The sequence below is a fragment of the Notolabrus celidotus genome, chromosome 15, assembly GCF_009762535.1.
Source record: "Notolabrus celidotus isolate fNotCel1 chromosome 15, fNotCel1.pri, whole genome shotgun sequence".
Lineage (NCBI taxonomy): Eukaryota > Metazoa > Chordata > Actinopteri > Labriformes > Labridae > Notolabrus > Notolabrus celidotus.
This window is the reverse complement of record NC_048286.1, coordinates 23,025,830-23,052,193: the sequence shown is the minus strand read 5'-3', so window position 1 is coordinate 23,052,193 and position 26,364 is coordinate 23,025,830. Positions and strand designations below refer to the sequence as shown.

Below are 26,364 nucleotides of genomic sequence, written 5' to 3'. Positions count from 1 at the left end.
GTAGTCTTTCGTATTGTTGCCTGTAATACAGCAAACTGTGACTTTTACTCTAACAGGGCAGTGGCCATTTATTGTCTACCTTTAGCAAAATAACAAATGAGCAAGTTTACCAAATCATTTGATATGGAGCTTTTAATTAATCTTCAAATAGACCTTTCAAAGTCATCAATCTAATTAGATTCAACTGTATATGTCAAAGGTTGAACAACCAATCAATCAATCAATCAATCTTTATTTGTATAGCACCAAATCACAACAAACGTTATCTCAAGACGCTTTTACAAACATAGGAGGTCTAGACCACCCTATGTCAAATCATGAACAGAGACCCAACTTCAAGACAGGGTAAGACTCAGTCTGACCTCACCTTAATCCGTCATGAGCATTGCACATCGCAGTATTTAGCTAGTTACAGTGACGAGGAAAAACTTCCTTTTAACAGGCAGAGACCTCAGGAAGAACCAGACTCATGTTAGACAGCCATCATGCCTCGACCGAATTGGGTCTGGAAAGACAGATAGAGGGGAGTAAGAGAGAGAGGTGATAGTGATGAGAAGAGTAGTAGAAGCTGTTGCCGCTGGAGTCCAGCACGTCTGTATCAGCTGGAGTCCAGAACGTCCACAGCAGGAAGATACTTACGGCAGCTCAGAGGAATCTACGAGACAATGGAGCTCAGGGTCTCCAGAAAGGTCTATGGTTAGTAACTTTAATGAGACTGGCCATAGTTAAAGTATGTGATGGGGGATTGGGGGGAAGGGGGTGAGCTAGGATCCCAGTGTGTCAGTGCACCAGTTCCCTCGGCAGTCTAGGCCTATAGCAGCATAACAAAAGCTGGTCCAAGCCTGAGCCAGCTCTAACTATAAGCTTTATCAAACAACAGTAAGAATGATGGTTTCTTATTCCAGTCATTAGTTCAGCTCTGAGGTTTACTCACTTGGTGTAGAACATATCGAGTGTTTGCTTTTACGGCCTGACCATCAGCAGGCCTGTTAAATCTGTAAATGTCTCAGCGAATGACTTCCTGTCTTCATACAGGGGGCTGTTCACATTTATATTTGCTCACCACAGGCTTCCGTAGTCATGCTTGGTTGTCTCTTAGTGTGTGTGTTGCCACAGTAGACTGCAAAGACTGCATTCATCCTCATCACAGCACACAAACCTGCATGTCATTGTCTTTCATGAAGCTGGGGCCAGATGTCTAATATGAGCACTGTCTTGGGCAAACAGATGTTCTCATATTTTCAGCATTAGGACAATTTATATCTTTGTATTCTCCTTTTGCTTAGTTTTTCTTTGAAAAAAAATAGTCAAACTTTGGAGGATGTGGTTGACTCCGTGGTTTATAGCGTGCCATGTTTCTGAGCTCTAGTTCCTTCATGGAACTTCCTCAGTACTCTCAGTCTCACCAACTGTCTGCATTGTTCTGCCTCTAAGTATTTTTCACACATAGGGATATCAATTGTTACTTAGTTGTGAAACTAGCTGATAAGATTTAAGACATGATTGAAAGGTGTAAACACATCTTTTTCAACTTAGTCATCTTGTTGCTCAAATTTGGAGGAATAAAAAAATCTCACTTCCTTGAACGTTAACGACTGTTTCAAAGGATATTGTCTGTCGCACTAAATTGGTTCAAACAAAGTGGTGCCTGGTTATTTAAATGAATGGAAGACTTAAAAAAACAAAACTGAAAAAATAGACAGAGTGCATAACTTAGTTCAGAAGAAGAGTGCCCAAAAAAATCTGTTGTGTTCTCTTTGTTAAAACAGGCCAACATTAACATTTACATTAAAGCTCCTGTTCGGAACTTTTGGCTTATGTTGATCTTAGCGCCCCCTGTGGACAAAGCAGAAATGGTTATCAATTTGTCAATTTTGTCCTGAGTAAGTAATGGCCCTTTTCCACCGGCCCGTCTTAGCCCTACTCTACTCGACTTGACCCCGACTCTACTTGGTTTGTGTTGTGTTTCCACAGGCGCGGTACCTCGTGTCAGACACCAGTTTCTCGTACCTGCTCTGCTCTGGTTTCAAGCGAGCTGAGCCGATACTAAAAGGTGACGTTGACGGACTGCTGGCCACTGACTGGTCAGAGAATGTCGTCACTGAAGAGTCATGAGCGCGACGCCTTACACAAGAGTCAAACCCGCCATTTCTTTAAAAAACGACATCAGTACTGTACAATGTCTGCATGCAAAGTTTCTCCGTGGTTTTCTCCTCTTTCGCTCGGCCTGCGACAAAAAGCCACAGACTGAGCAGCAAGTACACCATTGCCTCCATGTCCTCCATTGTTTGTGATTGTTGTGTTTGTGTCGCGTTCAAAATGACGTAAACGCAGTTTCGCACAGCTGTGTTGTGACGACCCCGCCCACCATGAGTCGGTTCTCGGGGTGGTGGAAAAGGTACCCAATCGAGTAGAGTCCAGTCACATAGGGCTCGAACTGTGTAGTGGAAAAGGGCCATATGATTAGTGTTTTCTGATGAAAACAACATCTGTTAAATCCATCTCTATGCCATTATTACCAATCTTCTACTTAGTCCACTTTTAAAACTACTCCTATCATTAATAATGCTGCTAAGAACAAAAATTCTAGACATTTCACTAGCACTAAAAAATTGAATTCAATTTTAAATTGACTTAATATCTGGTATGAATTCCTTTTAACAGTTTTAGTTATTTACATACACTTTCTCTCAAGTAAAAGATCTATAGAAAAAATACACATTACAGCAACCTTTCTATGGAGAAATTTCCTGCTTGGTTTTCACAAAACACAGTACACACACTGATTGCATTGCAACAAACCAGAGCCTGCTGATTTTGCACCATAGATGTTAACCACACGGATGCACACCAACTAGGTAACTGGCTGTCTGGCACACGAGTTAACCACAGCTGGCAGCACACGAGCAGGCTGCGTTTACACGTGTTTGTACTGTACAATCAAATTATAGTGCTCTGAATGGAGCAACGATAGCCTTGTGTGTTTAGTGATATCAGGATGTTGGGCTGATGTGCTGAGTTAATTCAATGGAGAAGAATCAAACAACAGTCAGGACATTATCTTTTGCAGTTTTAATATTGGATATCACAAATGTCTCTTTCTGGGATATGGTTAGACTTGTCGACAACACAGGTGATATGAACTGATACATCTTACAGCTTCTTACATAGCATTCAAAGAGACGAATGTCTTTCTGTTCACATCAACAAGGAGGTGACATGAACCCTTATCGGACGGCATCATGAAAGAGGCTTGCAACCCTTATCTGACTGCACACACCCAGTAGGGTTAATTATTTGATATTAGCTCCCTGGAAGAATCAGTCCGTTTTTTCACTGAAGGATAGCAACCTGCTGCATCAGTGTTGAAGCAATAGCATAGACTGATTTTTCCTCTATCTCACTGGGAGTCGTGTAAGGTCAAATGAAAATGTCCTCCTGATACTCAAAACTTCAGATATATACTGTTATTAGAGTGATGAAACAGTAGTCTGCTTTGAGCACAAGTTTCTTAAACTCACTTTAAGTGTAGTTTATGTTTGTTTTATTCAAGATCTTAGCATTGGTTTTTTAAGTTGTAAAAATGCAGCATAAAAAAAGAGTAATATGACAATATTCCCTCTCTCCAAGGGTTCTTCCCAATGGAGCCTAACCCTTTTATTTTATTATTGCACCATTTAGAAATAAAATGGAATCATTTGGCTGAGCAACTAAATATACACACAAATAAATACTACAATAATAAATAATAAATTCAAGATTTGTCAAAAAATTAAAGAAAATGTATCAATTCTTAAAAAATGGCCTCTGTAGAACAAACAGTTGTTTTCCTGCAAGTTAAAAATAGTTCCTTTTGGTCAGTTTTCACACACTTCCTGGATTAGAGGAGGAGTATTGTTTAACCAGAAGGGCCATGCACTTTATCTCAGCTGGGTAAAAAACAACCTTAATTGTGGGCATTGATGAAAGGTCAGTGTTATCTTCTCCCACACATGACTCCACAATCACAATGCTACAGATTCTGACCTTTACCTCATTAAACTTAGCCTTCACACTAAGAGTGTGGGAGTGGGTCTCCTAGTAACCATTTTATGACCACCCCAGGACAGAGAGATTTTTTGCTGTTGTTCCTGGAGCAGGTGAGGTGTGACTGACACTTAAGGTCACCCCTGTATTCCTCGCTCAGAGTCATGTCAGTTTAATGTTCATCAAATCTTCACGCCAGAAAGTTTGTGTTACAAGTAGCAGTAAAGGAGGGAGTGATATGGATCCATATTCACCACCTTCACACATTTTATTTGGGAAAATCTAATAGCTAGCTCATTGCACTGTAGCAGTTAAGTACATTTTAACATTGTGATATCATACTAACAAAGAATTCTTCTATTTCCTATTGTAACACACAATAGTACCACACAACCATGTTAGCTTTTAGCCACTTTCTAGAATAGAAAACTATGGTATTACCAAGTAACCAACCTCTTCTCACTTCACCTTGTGTTCGCTGTGAAGTAACTTCAGATAGGAATGATCCTAAGTGACTCATTTCCTTGTGGTTTTAACATTTTTTTTAAAAACTGGCTGGTACGCTAGTCTAAACTTAATCAAAAATATTCAGTCAGTTTTGAGGTAAAACGATGATATGAACATCAACAACAACGGCTCGACACAGCTTATCCTACGGCAGTATGGATAGACAATAGATGGCAATATTTCCTCATTCAAGATCTTTCTCCTAAGATTTGTCTGTTGGGTCAGAGAAACTGAAAAATTCTGGGCTTAAGCTCTGTTAGTCCCATCCACAGACTGTATAAAATATGGACATAGGCTCGGTGACGTCACCCATCTGTTTCTGAAGTGCTGTTTTGAGGCCAATCGTAGGCAGCCCCCATATTGCTGCTGTTGAGCGATTGTGAGGTAAAGAGTTGGAGTTTGAGCCTCCTAGCCACCAGCTACAATGTTCCTGCCTGTCGATCAAGTCAGCTGTGCCTCTCATTGGAAGACTCTTAATCTTAATATCTTCAAAATTGCTGCATTAGAAAAAAATTCACCCCCGGATAGCTCATCGAGAAATGAGCAATCCAGATTACACTTGTCTTTTGTACCAGGCTGTAAACATGTTTATTTCTGCTGTAAAGATTGTCTTTTTTGAATTGGTGTGTATGTGGTTTCCGGTACTTCCGGAGCCAGCCTTAAGCGGATCCTCGATGAACTGCAGTTTTTAACACTTACGCATTGGTGGACTCATTTTTTGAGTGGAGGTTGCCGCTTGGTCACACCCCGCTCTGTTGATGGAAGGACTGTATGATGTGGCACGAAGCACAAAGGAGGGCGCATCTCAATCAAACTTTTTTTAGATTGAATATATAATTGGTATTTCTGGACTCTGCTTTTGTTTTCAAACATGACCTTTTTTGTTTAAAAACTGGGAACTGTTTCTGGTTCATTTGCCTCAATGTACTTCTCCCTCCTTTTGGTGTAAGCCTCTGGTTGTAAGTCTGATCCATGCTGCACTGGTTGTATTGTAAGTGAGGATGTGCATCGGTCAACTGTCAGCGTGCGGCACAATAAGGTTGCTGCAGACAGCTATTCAGCCTGCCTGTCACATCCTGTTAAACATTATGCCTCACCAGAGCCCTGGTCCGGCACCAGTGTTATCGGCTGATTTCAGAGGGGCAGCGTTAACACCATACTTAGCTACATACGGAAAGGGAAGGATGACTGGTTTCAAACAATGACAGCAAGATAGATGTTTCCTATTTTGAAAGATCTTTCAGTCATAGCTCATTTCAGTGTGTGGTTTGTTAATACAGAACATATGTGGAAACAAAAAAGTCACGTGTCTTGTTGATAGCACTTCATGAGGAGTCATAATGCATTAAGGTTTGAGCAGTGTTTCACAGAAAAAACTTTTGATGATGTGGCCCGTTAGAACATTTTTTCTTCCCAAATTAATTCCTTTTAAAATGTGAATAAAAATATATAAAAAGCTGTTTTTAATTACTTTCTGTTTCATCATTACAGTCTGCTCTTTCCATCCAAATATAGCAGAAGTGAGCAGCTGCATGTGGTGTGTTACATTTCTGATTAAGCTGAATTCAAAGTTATGAAACTTCTTGGACCTAACATGTCTATTCTACTTGAAAATTCACAGCAGCCTATCCACATGCCCTGTTGAGAGCCTGCACACTAAGCTGTGTCCTTGTGCCAGTGCTCTTGTCTGTGTTTAATATCCTTTCTGCAGGATGAACAGGCTACACAATGTCCTCCATGTGTGCTTAATGTTTATGTATACTACCACGTTCTCATCCCGCCTGAGGGGAGTGCAAACACGCTGTCTGCAAAAAGAGATGACAGGGTGAGAGTACATAGAGTCTGGGTGTGACCTGTGTGAGCATGCCTTGAGGTTTGAAGTGGGATTTGCAGCACAGCAGGTTCTGTACACACTGCTAACAAAGGGCATTATTGCAGTAAACCATGTGTTAGCTCCGAGTGTGGTACTTGAGTCACTCAGTGTTTGCATAGAGAATCTTTGAATTAAAACCATGGTAAAAACCCTTTCAAGTTGATTAAAACAGCCATTTTTCTATGGAGCTGGTGCTACTGTTTGCTTTATTTCATCATGCAGAACAACGGTGCATGACAGGAAACCCAAGGGAGGTACCTTTTCTCCCTGTTATTTTTGGAGTCACACAATTTGTTTAAGCCTAATTCAAACACTTGTGCTTCTGATGTAAGTGCTGCATCAGAAGGAAAATTCTGACTTAATGTACTTCAATGAACACTTTGGAACCTGCACAGTAAACAGACAGAGATCACAGTCAAGTTCAGAAAACTTTAAGGCACTTCAAAAGATGTTTCTGAACTATTACAACATATTGATGATGCATCTTTGAGGAAATGCTGTTTTAGAATCTGACAGAAGCATCTTTATCTTTGCTGCTTCTATTCGACCAATCAGATCTCTCTTTTCCTACTCAGACAGACCAGCCTGAACCCTCCCTTCTCCTCCTCCTCCTCGTCCTCCTGCTGCCGCAATACTTCACACTAAAACACAAGACCTCCTTATACACAGCCCACTCCCTCATCTTCAACCTCCATCAACGCTTCTGCTTCTATCTACGGTGTGGTTTATCCTACAAACTGTGAGTTTACCGTTTTCCACTCGACATGCATGCATATTTTGTCACTTTCTGGACTTTGAAACAGTTTATGCCGAGCTCTCTTCTTTGAGCCGTGCAGGATTTGTCATTATATAAAACGGTAGTTAACAGGAGATGTGTTTTTCTGATCTTATGAAGCCATTTCAGTTCATACCCGACAGTGAAGTTTGAATGAAAGGATTTCCAGATGTGGAAAATCTCCGTCATTTGTCAGCTCTGAGTCAGAGCAGCCGGTGAAAGCGCAGACAACACAGGAACCAAACGATCCAGTTTGTTATGGAAACAGACTATTTCTCTGTTTATCTTGGGAGAGTTCTCTGTTTTGACCTGGCTTGTAATGTTGAAAGTGAACTGGAGCGCTAAAACCTGCGAAAGAAGTACAGGAAGTTGTATTGTGGATGTTATGTAATATAGGCTTTATAAAAAAAAAAAAAAAAAAGTTGTGCGTAATGTAAATATTATCCTCCACATTTAAAGGCGACACATCTAAATATAGGCTTTCATTTGTATGTTGTCTGTTTATGCAATAATTTATTTAATTTGACAAATTCACATATTCCATTAAAAAGGATGAGACCTTATTCAGTCTGATCTTCTGGACTAGATGAAGTTTCTTATTAGAGCTCTTCTTCCCAGTTTAAAGATCTGCAGCATCATGTGTCTGCATGACGTCACACCCTCGTTATACAGAGCGCATTAAGCTCTGGACAGAAAACCTCCATGAATCTTAAGTGTTCTGAACATTGTGTCCATGAAGCAGCATTTATTGATCAGCCTGTTACAGTAAGAGCTCTGCTGTGTTCACTCAGCATGCTGAAACATGATACGACTTTCACACAGCTTAACAAACTGAACAATAGTACATAATAATGACAGCTAGTTGTAATGATGTGGGATTTTCTGGATTATCTGTTGCTAGAATGAATGCTGTTTTTTTTAAATCAAAACATTTTTTCACTTTTCTGTATCTCACAGTATTATGAAGCAAAGACTAAGTGCTATTGGACTGTCAGAACCATCTGTCTGATGGTTTTCAAATTATTTAACAAATAGACCACAATGTGTGCAAGCTGAAGGCACCACCTCAGATCTCTTGAAAAAAAGGGCGTGCCCCAGGGCTCAGCCTTGAGACCATTGTAATTTAAAATTTAAAAGTATAGGACATTTTATTCTTTAGGAAATTTTCACTTATTTGCAGATGATATTGTGATTCACTGCTCCACGTACACAGCATCAGGCTCTCTCAACTGCAAGATGATGTTGGTCTAAACACTTTTCAAAGTTAAAATGGAGCCTGAATCATGATAAAAAAAAAAGTTTAGGATGTTTACAAAATGTAAGAAAAAGCTGCTGAACGTGTTATCTCTTATTACTTCTCAGGGTGATGTGGTTGCAACTTTATTGTCTTGTTAATACCCAGGATTCTTGAGCGATGATCAACAGTCATTCAAGCTTCATATCCAGCAACTCGTAAAGAAGTTGAAGTTGTGGCTGGACTTTGATAGGATAGGAAAGTGGATATAGTAGGAAACAGGGAAGAGAGTGGGGGAAAGCCGGGGATGATATGTGGGTAAGGGTCACAGGTCAAATTGGAACCAGGGCTGCACACAACAAGGCTTTAAGCCTATGTACATGGGGTGTGCTATTTAACCACTGAGATAAACTGGCCTCTCTGCAGCTAGACTAATACTTCCGAAACAAGTCTTATATTTCATGCATGCTTGCATCTTCCCAATAGCTTATCTCTCTGGATACTGTGCAGTATACCGGGAAGCATTAAGGTTCATAGCAAATCTAAAAGCCCTAACACATTATGGCTCCCCTATTTGCTCAAGTTGTCTGGCCTACATTGTCCACCCACACACCAATGTCTGTGCTGCAGGAGCATCTAGGTCTGATGAAGCTTCTCTCTTTAAATCTCTTTTGAAGTGCATTGTGGGCATTGGAGGAAGATGCATCAGGTTTTAGATGCTGCGATTAATGACTTTCTGCTATATGACCTGGGACCTTTTTACCTATGTTGGCAATTTTGGTTTGTATGTTTTTGTAATTTTTTTTAAAGTGCTCTTCTGTCAGATTTTTAACATCACTGCGTTAAATACATTTTGAATAAACAAAATAAATAGATGACCATCATGACCGAGTTAAATCTGGATTGTAAACTGTAACTGGAGTGAGGAAGTTAACATTACAAATCTTGTGTCGTCAGTCGACGTCAGCCTCTCTGCAGCAATAATCCTGCATCTACGGCGACTTGTAATCTGTCTCGTAATCTTGTGTAATCTTTGAAAACGTTAATCTTCACAACCTTTCAACTCCAAGGTTTATTTGTGTTTCAAATCTTAACATTCTTTATTAAGTGAATTATGCTGAATGGTGAAAGTTATTAAAGACGGCTGCAGGAAGGCTTGTGCAGTAATAAGGATATTGATTTTTATTTTCTCTCCATATCAGCAATAAACACATAAATATGTGTGTTTAAAGAAACTAGGTCAGGTGTGCACTGTGGTAATATATCTGCTGTTGGCATTGGAAAGCATATTACTGATTAAATATCTACTGATGGCGGATCAAAGGGCATCAATCTGGCTTCAGTCACATACACACACCCCTTACTAGACAGTGTTATGGCCTTTGTGTGCTTCTTTCACAGAAACTAAAAGTTTACAGGACGCTTTTTGTCTCTGAACACTTCAGTCAAATAAAGTAGCCATTAACAGATCATTTGATTCCCCAGGTTGTGTTATAATATATATATATTTTTTCATGTCACTACAATATTAGTGAAACCCGATCACTAATGTATGTGAAATATTTACTGATGTGTGAGCAGCAACAATTCTTTTTACAGCTCTATGGGAACTAGTTAGTCTGGTTTGGTCTATACACTGAAAGTCCAAATAAGGCAAGCAGCATCCTGTCACAAGACCACATATATTTATACCCACTGTGGGTTTGTGTCTCTCAGTTGTTACCCACAGCTCTACAGAAACATCATGTCCAGGAAACACAAGATGAGAAAAAAATGGCCTCACATTATTATGTAACATTTGTTGTATCTGTTTGGTTTGGATTGACAGTATTGACAGTGTTTTGCAAGTCAAAATTATTAAAATCCCTCCTTCTCCCCTCTCTCTTGATTTCTGCATTTCCGTATTGTCATATCTATCTAGAGCCATCATGGTTTCCCATCGGGAGTTCGTGACTGCAGGGAAGCAGCCCGGCCTGCAGGTGTGGCGTATCGAGAACATGGACCTGAAGCCGGTCCCTAAAGCCCTGCATGGCAGCTTCTACACTGGGGATGCCTACCTGCTGCTCTACACCACCTTAGCCCCCTCATACAACATACACATGTGGATGGGTAAGATTTGAAAACACACACTTCACCCCTCTGTAGGATTCTTTGAGGACAGTTTGGTTGCCCTTTTTTTTAACAACACCCAGTTATTTTGAATCCTCTAGTTTAGGATGGTACTGTTCTCAGGAGTCCTGGTAAATGCAACTAGGCGTGGCAAACTTTAGGGGCTTACTCCAAACCTAGGATGGCTAACTCTGCTAATCACATCTACTTTAACTGATGAACATAACTCTGTTAGGACCCAAAAAGAGGATGTTGGTCCAAAGTCACCATTCAATGTATCAACAAAATAAAATGTTCCACACTAAAATGCAAAGAAGATATTGCAGCCTGTTGAAACACAACCTAAATACTTGATTTCAACATAAGTGCTGCTACTGGTACAGTCAATGGATATGATACAATAAAATGATACAAATCAACATAATATTATTAAATTAAATACAATACGATAACATAAGATACAATATGATAAAATTATTATGACACAATAAAATAGTGATCGACTTATAGTATTCAATATGATACCAGATGATACATTAGTATAGGATACAAAATAAGATGTGGTATGATGAAAATAACCCAATAAAAATAAATTACACCTTAAGATACAATCTGATGCAGAACAATGCTCTACAGTTGAATTCATGTGATGCAATAATAAAGTACATTAAAAATTATACCATCCCATACGATATGTAACATTTGTGTTGGACTCATATACTGCATACAACTTATTGTCCCAATGGTAGCATTGATAAATCCAAATACATGTTTTTACAATGTTGTAAGATGTTTTTCTAAGATCAACAGCTCTCTCTTTTCACATGATACGTGCGCATGCTGTAAAAATGTTTAATTATCTTGCTTCAATGACAAACTTTTCCCTTTATACCATAACACTGAACTTTTTACCCTGGGATGTTAGAAATGCACAACTGGTAAAAAATTAAAAGTGCAAATTGCAATCAGTTTTATATTAAAGTCACACTCAGAGGGGAAACAATATCATGAAAACAGAACTAATATCGATAGGAAGTCAGGAAAAGCTTTTAGGTGCAAAGACTAGCAGAGAAATTCAACTTGTCTCATTTCATTGCTTTACACTCCAACTGTGATATTAACAGTGACTGTAAACCACTTGATGCTGGTCTCTGTGCCTATAAATCCTCTGCTGTAAGAGTTCCCTGAAATATTCACCGCTGAAAGTCACACCAGGTTGTGAAATTCCTCTCCTTCACACAGATCCCTCTCTGTGTTGTCTGCTCTCTCTTCAGATCTAAACAGAGGGAACAATTACACACAGCTTTTTCTCCTTGGAGCACTAAATTTTGTTCCCATGCTCTCCAAATTTTCAGTTGCATAACTAAAACAGAGCACTTACAGAAACCACTGCATGACTCACATCTGGAAACCCCTTCAGGCCACAGAGACAGGCACTGTCATGTTTGTACTTTGTCCTGCCAGTTTTATTCTAATACCAGCAAACTGGCTGGATTTTAGTTGCAATATCCTCTGAAACCCTGTGTAAGAAGCTACTGAAGAAACTGCATGAATACAGAACCTATCCCTGCGTCTAGGATCGATGTTACTCATGCACAGTTATGGAATAGTTTATCCATGTTGTGTGCCATCAGATGGTAATAACAGGATACAAAGCTCCTCCGCTGCAGATGTGGTTGAAATGACTCAGGTCCTCCAGTCTTTACTCAGAGGTCCCATCAGGTCACTGCAAAAACCAAAGTGCTGGAGTTTTCTCGGCTAATGCACTATAACTTTTATGTTGTGAGAGGAACTTGATCTCTGAGCATTAATGTGATGCAGTTAGTGTCAAAACACTTAAAAAAAATTTTTTCATGCAGGGGATGAGTGTTCACAGGATGAGAGCGGAGCGACGGCCATCTTTGCTTCCCAGCTGGATGACTTCCTGGGTGGTGGTCCAGTGCAGTACAGAGAGGTGCAGAATGCCGAATCCAATACCTTTCTGGGGTACTTCAAGTCCGGAATCAAATACCAGGTGGGTTTCACTGCACAAAAGAGAAAACTTCAGATATCTGGTGTCACTATCTGAAAGCAGATACTCCTGATATGAGGTCCACAGTCTGGTGGGGAACTAATTTTTTTAAAAGTGTAGAGAAAATGCGAAACAATGTCATCATAATGTCATATTTCTAGTATGTGCTTGAAGACAGTATGTGGCATGGCTTCATGGATGCCTGATGAACATTACTTTCATCCACAGTGAAATACCCTAACTTGCCATGAAACAGAAATTCTTGGTACAAATTAATTTCATCTGCTGACTTCAACTGTAGCACCAGGGAGAGTTTCACATTTGCATTTAAAAAAGAAAAAAAAAGGTTCCAACAAGTGTTGGATGGGCTTTAATTTTCCATTCAGATTAAAATGTAATAACTTTAAAGACCTCTTAACTTTAATCCAGGGCCATCACATCATAGCAGATTTTGGATTTGACCAATATTTTTTTTTAGCAAAATTCAAAATTTCTACATCTGCTTATCAGGACTCATAAACAAGTACTAGCATGCTAACATGCTAAATTGACAAGGTTTCATAACATCACTTAATAGCTGTAATTTCTGCAAAGTCCTATATTATTGTAGGGCTAATATGATAATATTAGTAGGCTATCATTTTTAATATGGTAAATATTATACTAGCTCAACATTTGGCACTAGTTAACCCAAATGTTATTTTGATTATGTTAGCAGCTTATGGAGCATTTAGCTTGAAGCACTTCTGTACATTGTAACAGCCTCACAAACCTAAAGGGTATGACTTGTTTCTTTTAAAATGCTGCACAGTTCTACATCTTAAGGCTCTCAAACATTCAAAAGACATTCTGAGAAAGGGAATCCCATTATTAGAAAGAGCGTCTCACATTTTATAGATATGTAGCACATAACGTGTTCACAAGTAGACATTGCTGTGTATTAAGAGTTTGTGATAAAAAAGAGGGTAGGGGACAATTTATCTAGATTATTGAATACACAAATTAGTGAGGTTTGAAACATTTACCCCTTTATTAATGATGTTTAAGATTGTATTTCAAATTACACTATAAACACTATACACTTTAAAATGTAACCATTTTTTATAGCTTTAACGGTGAAACTTGTAATGACACACAAATGGAACAACAATCTGTGTCAGGAGTTTGAACCAAAAATATCTCTGGAGTTTAATGATTACCAGCATCCAGTGAACTTTGACGTTTAGTGAAGCTAAGGAGTCTGAAGTTCAGAGGAAGATCAACATTACCCTCTCTCAGGGTGTGTCTCACTGACTGACTGACTGACTGACTGACTGACTGACTGCCTGCCTGACTGACTGACTGACTGACTGACTGACTGACTGACTGTACTGTCATTGTCACTGAGGGACATTTTAAGAGACATAAGCCAGACTACTTTTTAAACCTTTTTTATTTTTAACTGGCTGTCTGGTTCTCATTTCTTAACCTCCATCTGGCTTTGGTTGTCTATAATTATTCCAAATTCTTGTTTACTGCTTTTTTAGTTTGAGGATGGAAACTCTGCTATGCACATGTGCAGAAACACTGCTCACACACATCAAACACACAGACACAAACTTACTTTAACACACACTGTCACAATGTTCTTTAGGAAAGAAAAAAACAGCGAGAGGAAAAACCTAACCAAGTTATCTCTTCAGTGTTTTGGCGAAACAGTCCTGCCATTAAAATAAACAGAGCTTGTATTGTTACTGTGGAAAATTTTACTGCCGTTCTCTTTGGAAAGGCACAAACAGCATAAATGTGGTTTCCATTCTGGAGTCTAAATAAAATCCACTCTTCCAGATGCTAACCAGACTTTGTGCCTTTGTGGCTGAATGCTAAACCCTCAATGGACATTTTAAGAACTAGGAGTCCCCTCTTGGTTTGTGCGCACATGAAGTGATAGGGCCTGGTCTCAGCTTCAGTTTCAACCCATCTAATCTATCCATCAAAGCTGTCACATTGCTTTTTTTCCTGCACCAGAGAGTGCATCTGTTTTTCATTTGCTGTGTTGCATTTGCATGTCTTGTAAATACCTATTTTGTTTACTGGCTTCACCAAGGACGGCACATTACGAGAAAACCCTGCCCCAAAGGTACCAAACTGTTGCACAGAACAGACATGTTCCTCCTTTGTTGAAGTAGGCATCATGTTAGTTTCATTTTCCATGTTTAATAAGGTTTGTTGGCTGTAATTTATGGTTGGTACATGTTACTCTCATTATATTGCCGAGAAATTTACAGCCTTTCATCCTTTGAGGTTTATGCTGCTATATAAAATTCATTTCACCCTCACTGTGCAAATGTTGAGCTCTGTGAGTTGTGCACTCATCTTTTTCCACACATCCTGTCTCAAGTGTCTCAGTGGTGCATTTGTTCTAAATCCGTGGCCAACATTTAGTGGTTGTGTAATGCACATAATGTACAAAGCTTCTTTCCCCCCTCATCTCTGCTTAGTCACACATGCAAAATCAGCATTAGCACTCTTCACTGTGAATAATCTCACTTTTTTTTTTACACAGAAAGGAGGCGTGGCCTCAGGTTTCCAGCATGTGGTGACGAATGACATGAACGTGAAGCGCCTGCTGCACATCAAGGGTCGGAGGGCCATCAGGGCCACAGAGGTGGACATGAGCTGGTCCAGCTTCAACAAAGGAGACTGCTTCATTATTGACCTGGGCAAGGTCAGATTGCATTCATTTGAAGATAACATACACTGTAAAACTAATGTTACTTTGTCTGTTTAAATAATAATGCCATAGCTAATACACTCTTCTCTCATAAATCTGCACATAATATTGCTTTGATTGAAAGGGATAGGACTGTTTTTTTGGGGGGTTAAAAAGATCTGAGACTTCCACCGAAGGGCTAAATATTAAAGAACTCAACAGAGTGGTAAAATATGTCTTCCATGCTTATGGAGTCAATAATGTTTCTCACAGTCACAGTTTAAAAATACTAACAAAAATGGCCCCAACTCCCCTTGCATTTGAGATCTACCTTTTCAGCATTAGCCATCTGATATAACAACATACACTTATTACTCTATGTACTGTACGAGACATGCACATAATAGCATCACCCATTGGTTTCTGAAACAGAGTTTTGTTGCCCAACCATGGTGACCGCCATATTGGAAATGACAACTAGCAAGAGGCGGAGTGGAGGCAGGCGTTAAGCTTCCTGGCTAACAGCTACAATGTCAGTGAAGTCAGCCGCACCCATTGCTGCTGTAAAAATGAACATTCTAACAGGGGAGTCAAGCCTCAAGTGGACACTCAAGGAACTGCAGTCGTCAGCACTTCTGCATTGGCTCCATTTTTCAGTGGTGTTACTTGGTCATTACCTTTCCATCAAACCATGTTCATTGTTAGAGGAGGGCTCTGCTAATCATTGGCTGAATTCCAGTTTCCTTTCAATGCTTGAAGGACTCAGTGATGCAGCCTTACTCCATGTATGACCAACCTCCTGCCTTTTCTACTTCATGTATAAAATAGGTCATGGTTGCTCATTATTCATTGTTCAAGATATGGAAAATAGTGTGTTTTTTTTAAGCAATAATGAATCTTATTGAAAATAAAGTATCCATTTTCAATCTGTCATTTTCTCACTCCTGCAGGATGTGTACCAGTGGTGCGGCAGTGAGTGTAACCGTTTTGAGAAATTGAAGGCCGCTCAGGTCACCATCGACATCAGGGATAATGAGAGAAACGGTCGAGCCAAACTGCATGTAGTGAACGAGGGGGAGGAGCCAGCTGAAGTCATAGAGGTGAAACACCATTACATACACACTCATACACACATTCCTCCTTTTTGTCCTCCTGAGGAATCTTAGCCACACACTGGAGCTTTAACCCTTAAAGTAGCTGCCTGTGAACAGAAGCTATGAGAGTTTTTGATGCATTTCACGGCCACTGAGTTAGCAAGCGTGGGAACGAGTGGATACAATGAAGTTCTTTGTAACATCCGGCTCATATGCCAACTTTGTGCCAGGGTGGCATTGTAAACACTTCCTTTAACAACATGAGCAGAGGGTTAACTCCAGAGAGGCCTCATTAGAGAGAGGGAGGATGAGGGTTCACAGATTATATTCTATAAATTCCTTCAACTAATTTTCAATCTGAGAGAAGATTTTCATCAAGGTCTGCAAATCACGTCACATTACAGCTGCTTTGACATCCCAACTTCAATTTTGAGTACAGGTTACAATAATGATGATAAAAAACGGACACAGTGACTCATTCCTTTTGTTCTTTAGGCTCTGGGGCCCAAACCCAACATTGCCCCTGCTACTCAGGATGATGAGAAGGTGGACAGCTCCAACAGGAAGAAGGGTGCCCTCTACATGGTGAGTAAAAATATGAAAAATGTGTTATAGGTAATAAAAGCAGCGCTGCCATTAAATCTGCCTTTACAAATTGATATTAAGCTTTAAATGATACTGTGGGAGAGGTATCCACTTAAAGTAGTTCCACTTTCATCACTAGAACCCCCTCCTTTCACCACATCACCCCGTCCTCCATCAACTCCACTGGCTCCCGATCAAATTCAGAATCTCCTTAAAAATCCTCCTGTACACATTCAAGTCCATCCACAACCTCGCCCCCCTGTATCTGTCCGATCTCCTCCACATTGTCGTCCCCCCTCTCCCTCAGGTCTGTCTCCTTCCTCCACCTCTCTGTGCCCCCTGCCCGTCTCAGCACCATGGGGAGCAGAGCTTTCAGTCGCTCTGCTCCCCAACTCTGGAACTCACTCCCACCAGACATCAGAAATATTGACTCTATACCCCTCTTCAAATCAGAAATCAAAACCCAACTGTTCCAAACCGCATTCTCTGTTTAATTTCCACTGCTTCATTTTAACTTGGTGTTACTTTTCTTGTTGTTTTTATTTATTTTATCGTGTTATTTTATTTGGTTCTGTTTTAATCCCTCTGTAAAGTAGCCTTGAGTGTTGAGAAAGGCGCTTTTAAATAAAATGTATTATTAGAATTATTAGTATTATTATTAAAAACTCCTAACTGGAGCTTTAAGCGAAACTAAGATCACCTGCAAAAAAGACAACTTTACAAACTGGTTATCTTTGAAAGCAGCTTATTTGATCAGAAATACATTACTACATGTATAGTGATAACTAAGGATGTCAAAAATACACAAATATAAAATAAAAAGTTGACTAAATATGTTTTGAGGAAGTGGACATCCCCAATGAACTATCCACTTTTAACAGAGCAAGTTGTTGATGCTTCCTCTTTGCTTTGCAGATCTCTGATGCATCCGGTTCGATGACGGTGTCCGTTGTGGCTCCCTCCAGTCCTTTTAAGCAGGCCATGCTTTCTCCTGAGGAGTGCTACATCCTGGACAACGGGGTGGACAAGAACATCTTTGTTTGGAAAGGTAACAAGAGCATTACAGACTCAATAACTGATGTAAAAAAAAAAAACAGAAACATGTTTTTTGAGGATTTGGCCTTCCCTTCATGCCACACCTTATCTGACTCGAACCAGGTCCCAAGGCGAACATGTCGGAGCGCAAAGCAGCCATGTCAGCAGGTCAGAAGTTCATCAAAGACAAGGGATACTCCAACAGGACTCAGGTAGAACTGACTTCTGTATTAAAAGAAAACGCGAGTCTTGTGAAAAAGCAACATTTTGTATCTGCAGAATAAGTCTCATGAAATGAAACACATGCTAAACATTCTCTTTCCTTTTTTCCTCATAGATCCAGGTCCTCCCTGGAGGAGCTGAGACAACTCTGTTCAAGCAGTTCTTCGGCGACTGGAGGGACAAAGATGAGACTACAGGTCCCAGTAAGGCCTATACCATCGGCAGCATAGCCAAAGTGGCGCAGGTGCCCTTTGATGCCTCCACCCTGCACTCCAATAAGGCCATGGCTGCACAGCATGGCATGGTGGATGATGGAAAAGGCAAAGTTCAGGTAGGATGGCGCTAACAGTTCCTTACAAGGCTTGTGTAAAAGAAGAATAGAGGTAAGGTTAAGCAAAAACTGAATGTGATTGGCTTTTAGATTTGGCGCGTTGAGAACGGCGACAGGGTGCCTGTGGATCCTAGCACCCATGGTCACTTCTTTGGCGGAGACTGTTACCTGATCCTCTACAGCTACAGACAGGGCAGCCGCGAGCAACACATCATCTACACCTGGTGGGTACAAAGAGAGATCCATGCAAACATGTGTGCACAGTGTAATCTGTGTAATGTAGTGTGAAGTGAACACTGTAGCAGAGCAGGAACTCACTTAACCCCACCACACCCAGTTTGAGACCACGTACATGTCAGTAAGTAACAGTCTATATGTGTGTTTTTGTGTGTGCTTGTGTGTGTGTGTTTTATCGTGTCAGGCAGGGGCTGAAGTGCACACAGGACGAGCTTGCGGCCTCAGCCTTCCTTACAGTGAAGCTTGATGACTCAATGGGAGGATCCCCGGTTCAGGTTAGAGCTCGACTCTGATGACCTGTTCACTTTTTTATCCTTTATACAAATAAGCTCAGATTTGATCCAGTAAGATCTTAGTCCCTGAGAAAACAAACATCAAACATGGCAAAGACTTATGAGTATAAATGAAGTAATAACTAGCATTCATAGTGGTTAAGTTATCTCTCTTGTGAGCAGGCATGAACAGACACAGCTATTGCACAAGTATTCTGAATTATAGACCAGGATTGTGACAGATCACTAAGAAGATACAGCTTAGGTGTGAAAATCAACAACTAGCTGGAATTTTCCACAATAACATATTATTTTACTTTCTTGGGAAGTAAAGATTGTACATGACTTGCACATTTTTTAAGGTTGTTATAAATGACGAGTATAGTTGCTCACAGAGACAGAAAAGTATGTCTGGTGAATTTATGATGTTGAAGTCCATTGCTGGAAAACAGTAATTAGGATTCAGCCTCTCAAAGCTGTTTAATCTAATTATTACAGAGGAGGAAGCATACAACAAAAAAAAAGAAATCATGACTCTTTTGCTTTTGAAAGCACTAAGCTTAAACAACCAGCAGAGGGCAGTATCACTGTAGGGTTCATTTTGGTCCTGTAGCACCCAGACTAGAGCTCTTCCATATTGGGTGCTGGGACATTAGCAGTACTGATTAAACACAGGACCTGATCAGTTTTCAAAAGTCACAGATATTCTGATTTTTCTACAAATAGGATGTACTTTAACCCAGGTAGCTTTAACGGCCACCGAGGAATTTAAACACAAATTTTCTCCAATTTGAGGCATCCATTGTTTTCCACTCAGTACTTTTTTATTAGATGATAAATTCATATGTGGAGGTCATCATGGTAAACATTAAGACTGTTTTCATTTACGTACAAGTTACAGTTTTGTACTATCGTTGTCATAGATTCCACAGGTGGTGCACATTTCAAGAGAAATGCTTCAGAAATAAGATAAGATAAGATAAGATAAGATATTACTTTATTGATCCCCGGGGGGAATTCAGTTGTTACAGCAACCCAGACATAAGTACAATCAAGAAAAAGTTCAAATTAGTAAAATAAAAGAAGTAAAAATAAAATAGATAAAGATACAATTTAGATATATAAAATGTTGCAAATGGAATTGAGATTAAATAGCAGTAATTACAGGCAGTATTAAAAATGTTTCAGTAGTGACAGGCTGACATGGTGTGATTAAGGTTGCGGTTATGGCAGAATAAGCAATAAATAAATAAATATGTGTATGTAATATGACTGAGTTGTAGTAAACAATAATAATATAACATAATATAATATGGCAAAGATAGTTATATAATACAATGTAATATGCATTATAATGTCATCAGTAGTGTCAGTACGGGATGAGATGATGGAGTGTGACAGACAATGCAGGGATGATATGGATCTGTTCATGGGGGGGTGTCAGTGGTCAGCGTGGTGCAGTCTGTGTTACTGTTCAACAGTCTAATGGCGGTGGGCACAAAGGAGTGCCTGAAGCGTTCAGTCTTGCACCGTGGTGGAATGATGCGTTGACTGAACAAGCTCTCCATCAGCCACAGCTCATCATGGAGAGGGTGATAGGGGTTGTCCAGGATGACTCGCAGTTTGTCCATTAACCTCCTCTCAGCCACTGACTCCAGACTGTCCAGTTCTAGGCCAACCACAGAGCGGGCCTTCTTTAACAGCTTGTTGAGCTTGCTGGCCTCACCTGTCTTGATGCCTCCCCCCCAAATACAGATTTATATGAGCTGCCTTAAAGTCGTAGTAAGCATCCACATATAGTTCAGACACTTAATTGAAACATCATCTTAGTGCAGATAAAATCATAATCACTATTTATTTTCTGTATATAATTTCTCTCTTGTGTATAAGTGATAAGAGAATGGTTAAAGGAGCCACGAACCTTAAGGTTTAATACTTCCTCTGCAGGTGAGAGTGACACAGGGCCAGGAGCCTCCCCACCTGATGAGTCTGTTCCAGGGCAAACCCATGATCATCCACAGCGGGGGAACATCCCGTAAAGGTGGACAGTCTCAGTCTGCCAGCAACCGTCTCTTCCACATCAGGCAGAGCTCCTCCCGTGCCACCCGTGCTGTGGAGGTGAGCTGTCAGCCTTCACATGAGCCTCTCTAGGACACTGTGTGTGTGTGTGTGTGTGTGTGTGTGTGTATGTGTGTAGATTTCTGATTTCCACCTCTCACTTGTCTGCATTTGTCCTCTCAGGTCGAGGCCACTGCATCCAGTCTGAACACCAACGATGTGTTTGTGCTGAAATCTTCCAGCGGCATGTTTGTATGGCGGGGCCTGGGAGCCAGCGATGAGGAGATGCAGGCTACCAAACCTGTGGTGAGCTTCCTGGGGGGCAGTCCCAGCCAGGTGGCAGAGGGCAAAGAGCCAGGTGGGTGTCCTATGAAGAAAATTATTTTGTAATGCATATAAAATGTATAAGGTATAATACTGAGTAATATTTGGGAAAAGAAGAAGAGAAGGGACAAATGATTAGGTAAGCAAGGCTGTGATTTAATCCTTTTCATGCATTACCTCAATGAAAAGGAACAAAGATAACTTGGTTCTCCTTAATGCATCTACTAAAAGTGATATTTTTAAGCAATACCAACTTAAAAGTTACCAATTATTACGTTATTAAAGATACAGGTTTATTGACCGAAGTATGTCGCCCTCCGCTATGGTAGGTGGCGATATGCCCCCTTTCAGCTAGTTGTAATCGGACCTTCACCCAGCTGATCTGTTATGTCACATATCAAAACAATCAATTAACCAAATTCATGTCCAATAATTCTGCCCAGAATGTGGGAGTCATGAAGACCAGATGACTTTAAAGGTTTAAGTGGCCAATTTTCCCTGTACCACGTCAAGAGGATCAGACTGTAGAGGCTCTAGTATTATCCCCTACATCTCCTTACTGGCAGGCCTCCCTGCATGCACATTTAAACCTATGTAGATAATCCAGAATGCAGCAGGGTGTCTGGTCTTCAACCAACCCAAAACAGCACATCACTATGCTGTTCAGGTCTCTCCACTGACTTCCAGTTGCAGCTCGCATCAAATTCCAAACCCTGCTTCTTGCTTACATTGGTGGAATGAGTAGTTTGAATAGTTTGGTGGGAGAGATGATGGCGATGACAATGTCATTAATGATTATGTTACTGAGGTGTCATGAAGATGATGATGATGATATTGAAAAAACACACTGCTTCTGGACATCTATATGCATTATCTCTCGCACTGCGTGTCAGCACCTGTGTTTGACTGGACTTGAAGCAGTTCATGGCCCTTGCTTACACCGATCCCTCTTGTCTAAATCCTTGTTTGTGTTTTTCTTACTCTTGGCTGTGCATTACTTTGGAGAAAAGTTTCTTAATAATGTAATTATATGTTGTTGGTGATGTTTTTTTCCTCTTATTTTCTTACCTTACAGCTGAGTTCTGGTCCGCTCTTGGCGGTAAGAAGGAATATCAGACCTCAAGGAGTCTGCAGAAACTGATCAACCCTCGTCTGTTTGGGTGCTCCAACAAAACTGGAAGATTGATCGTAAGTTACACAGAGATGGAATAAGAGGAGGATTTAGGTCTTTAAATGTTTTAACTCTAATGTAAAGTCTTGTACAAATGATCATTTTGAGTTTCTACTGCACTGTGTCAGGTTGAAGAAGTACCAGGGGACTTCACCCAGTCAGATCTGGCCACGGATGATGTCATGCTCCTGGATACCCAGGACCAGGTAAGACAACATCTCGGTCATCACACTAAGAGCTTGCAGAAACATTTGTAATTCCGGAGACTGAGTAACTGGTTGTGTTTCTTTCTCTTTAGATCTTCCTTTGGGTCGGGAATGATGCTAACGCAGAGGAACGGACTGGTGCTCCTAAAATAGGTGTGTAGCATTAAACCCTCTCTTTGGTTTCTCTCGCAATTGATTGCTTAATTTCAAAAAAGAGCGCTGAGGTCTACACAGTACAGCACCGAACAAGTTCCCAAGTTCCCAACTTAAGAACATGTTTTGGCCTCCTGGCAGCTCCCTCCTTCTTTGTGGGACTTGTTGAGTTCAACATCAGTCTGCTTTCTTTCACAGCTTCTCGTGAATTAATAACTAATTTATCATTTTGACAGTAACCAACTCTCACACACTGATGGTTCCTTCATCTGGGTTAGGCATAAAGTCCACTGACCAATATCAAAGGTTAGGGTTAGGCACCCTGAGTGGTTAGGGGTAGGTCCCTCGCCTAATGACAGGTCCCACCTAGACCATGAGATAAAGTAACCTCTACCTCAGCCTCCATCCTGTCTTGTATCCTAGATTAATTCACATTTCAAGTAGGTAACACTTATTATTGTCTGTCAGATTTCTGGCTCTCCGTGGCCTTAAAAGGAAGCAACAAGGAACACTCAGACATTTTTGGCAGATCACTGTGGCAAAATCCAAACACCAAGTCCTCGCAGAAACTTGCCTGAACTGCCTCATAACTGCAATCCAAATGTGGTTATACTATGCACATCTGGTGCCTACCTGGAGAGGGAACAGAATACACAATCCTGCTACAATTCAGGATGCCAGTGTGTGTCTGTCAAATCTGGAGAGTAACTCAAATGCTTATTAATCTCAAAAGAGGTTTTCATTGCAGTGTCTGTCTTGCTGAATGACTTTTGGTCAACCCCCATCATGGTTAAGATTACACTATTAATCACAAAAATTGGGGAAAATGCACAATATCCAAATTTTACTGCAGGTTACTTGTAAGTAACAACAAATTAAGCTACAAAAACGTCATATCAATATTTCTATATCATGGGTAATGTGAAACATATTTTTTGTATTGATATAAACACAATGTATTCACACTTTAAGTTCAAGGTTTCTTCATTATCCCCAGGGGGCAATTTGTCTTTCAGTCAGCGGTGACACAAACAAAACAGTACAACAAGTCACACCAAACTTCAAAACATTCAAAACAGTAACAACATAGAAACAACATAGAAACAACAGCTATGCGGCATTGTTAAGCAGGCTAGCTGCTACCGGTACAAAAGAGTTTATTTTCCTATTTGTCCTGCTTTTTGGCAACGCGAATCTGCGGCCTGAGGGAAGCCGGCGGAATTCATGAAAAAGAAGATGGCATGGGTCAGCCACAATTGACCAGGCCTTGCTCAGGGACCTGGCTCGGTGAAGGCTTGACATGTCAGGCAGGGGTGTGCCCGCAACCCAGCTGCATATCTTCACTATAGCCTGCAGTCTATATTTATTTTTTAGACTTGTTGACCCAAACCAGGACACCATTGAAAAGGTTAAAAGTGATTCAATAAAACAGGAACAAAACATTTTCATAAAAATCATGTCGACATTAAAACCCCTGAGCTTCCGATAAAAGTACATTCTTTGGTGGGCCTTTTTACAGACAGAGTCGACCTGATGCTCGAATGTCAGTTTGTCATCAATAAAAGTACCAAGATATTTGTGCCTGTTCACAATGTCCACTTCTAGATCATCAATAAAAACAGGGGAGAAGGCAGTGGAGGTCTTCTTAAAATCGATGACAAGCTCCTTTGTCTTCCCAGAGTTGATCCTCAGAAAATAATTATTGCACCATTGTATAAGTTCTGCCACCACAGGGCCATGGTGCGGGCTGTTATTGTCGAGCAGGGAGACAATCACAGAATCATGGGCAAACTTGACGATGTGGTGTCCTGCATGTTTGCTCTGACAATTGTTTGTGTATATTTCTAGCTTCTTTTGGCTCATTGTTTTGATTTCGTTTTGGCTTTGTAGCTGTTTAAACTGCTGTTAAAGGTAGAAAGTTGTTCATGAATGCAACTTGCCAAAAATTAAACACTAGAAAGACAAAGTTAGAGACTAACTAGTGAATATAGTGGAGCATTTAAAAGCCCGATTTTTCATCTAGCTCCTTTTGAACAGTGTACTTACATTTGTCAAGAAAGAGGTACACATACTTAAGGTTACTTTTGTATCAGCTGGATTTCTTTAAGACGAGCAGTTTTTGCACTTGTCTACATGAGCTTAGTACAAAATTTGATATTTTTTGTTTGAAATTTGCTTCATGAAAAGTCTGTTTTCTGCAAAATAATTATGTTAAATTTGTCCATATTCTGACTCTCTGTCTCTCCCTCTTATTAACCATTTATTCCTTTGTCTACTTTTTGTCTTCTAGCTAAAGACTACGTGGATTCAGACCCATCTGGTCGCAAAGGAGTGCCCATCACCACCATCAAACAGGGAGCAGAGCCTCCCACTTTCACAGGCTGGTTCCAGGCCTGGGATCCCAAGATGTGGGAGACAGATCCTTTAGACAGAATCCGTGCCAGATTCTAAACCTGAAACCTCCTCAGACTCTTTGCCCCCATTCTGTCTCTTTACCTGCACTTCCTAATGCAGATTCTGATTTCTAATGCCAGTCCCTAAGTGCCAAAACCAATGTAATCACAGTTATCAGGTTAAATGGCCGCCTTTATGCCTTGGTCACGTTGCAGTGCATCAGACTACACAAACAGGAATGCATCATGATACAAGTCGAATGACATTCAGAAGCAACATCGTCTTTAATTGTTGAAAGTGGTTTATTGATCTGTTGCTATCAGCTTTCCCCTTCTCACATCCATCTAAACTCCTAGAATAGAAAACAGGAAAACAAGTCATTTAAGACAGCAGAAGATGTCCTGTTCAAGTCTTACTGCATGCGCTCAGAAAACATATCATGCTTTCCTTTCTGTCTTTTTCCAGAATGAACATGTAAGTCAGAAACACCACTCCACTGCACTGTTTCCTTATGTGCTTTGTTTACTCATTGGTACTTAAATGTTTTTAAATTACCAGAAGTTGCATGCTGTGTTTTATTTTTTATCCTTTTCTGTGCTTGTGAAATTTAAAAGGCATACTTTGGTTTGTACGCACGTATGTTGTGTTGACCTTTAAATGCTCATTTGGATTGGTTTTAAATAAAACTCTCCAAATTCAAACTTGCATTTTGTGTCTGAATATTTTCAAGGTTGATGAGTGCATGGATTAGATCAGTCCTAAATCTGCATTCATGTTGAGACGCCACAATTTGACTCAAACCCACAGAAGCTGTCAGCAGGTTTGTTAGTCAGCTCTCTTTAAGAGTTTCTCTCTCTCTCTCCCGGGAAGAGAGGGAGATCTCTGAGAGGCTTGCAGCATCTGTCTAAGTAGGAAGAAGACATGAAAGCTCTGCTCACATCTGTGCTGTCCTTCAAGATGTGCTTGCACACAGGTTTCTAGAGAAGGAACAACAACCAGCTTATAGCCTGAAAAATATCAGTCCTGCAGTCACACTGTGAACTGAAACATCAGGT

The 26,364-nt window shown here is 40.3% G+C and overlaps 1 protein-coding gene across 1 annotated transcript; it reads left to right on the top strand.

Moving 5' to 3' along the window:
- The first annotated feature begins 7,013 nt into the window (after positions 1-7,013).
- scinlb (scinderin like b) lies at positions 7,014-26,010 on the top strand. Its single transcript, XM_034702562.1, has 17 exons — positions 7,014-7,145; positions 10,337-10,524; positions 12,384-12,538; positions 15,081-15,242; positions 16,178-16,327; positions 16,817-16,906; positions 17,822-17,954; positions 18,065-18,153; positions 18,279-18,494; positions 18,585-18,718; positions 18,916-19,006; positions 20,951-21,121; positions 21,245-21,419; positions 22,461-22,573; positions 22,685-22,762; positions 22,855-22,915; positions 25,206-26,010. The coding sequence occupies exons 2-17, from the start codon at positions 10,344-10,346 to the stop codon at positions 25,364-25,366; spliced, it is 2,160 nt and encodes a 719-aa protein (XP_034558453.1). The 5' UTR covers positions 7,014-7,145; positions 10,337-10,343; the 3' UTR covers positions 25,367-26,010.
- The last annotated feature ends 354 nt before the right edge of the window (positions 26,011-26,364 follow it).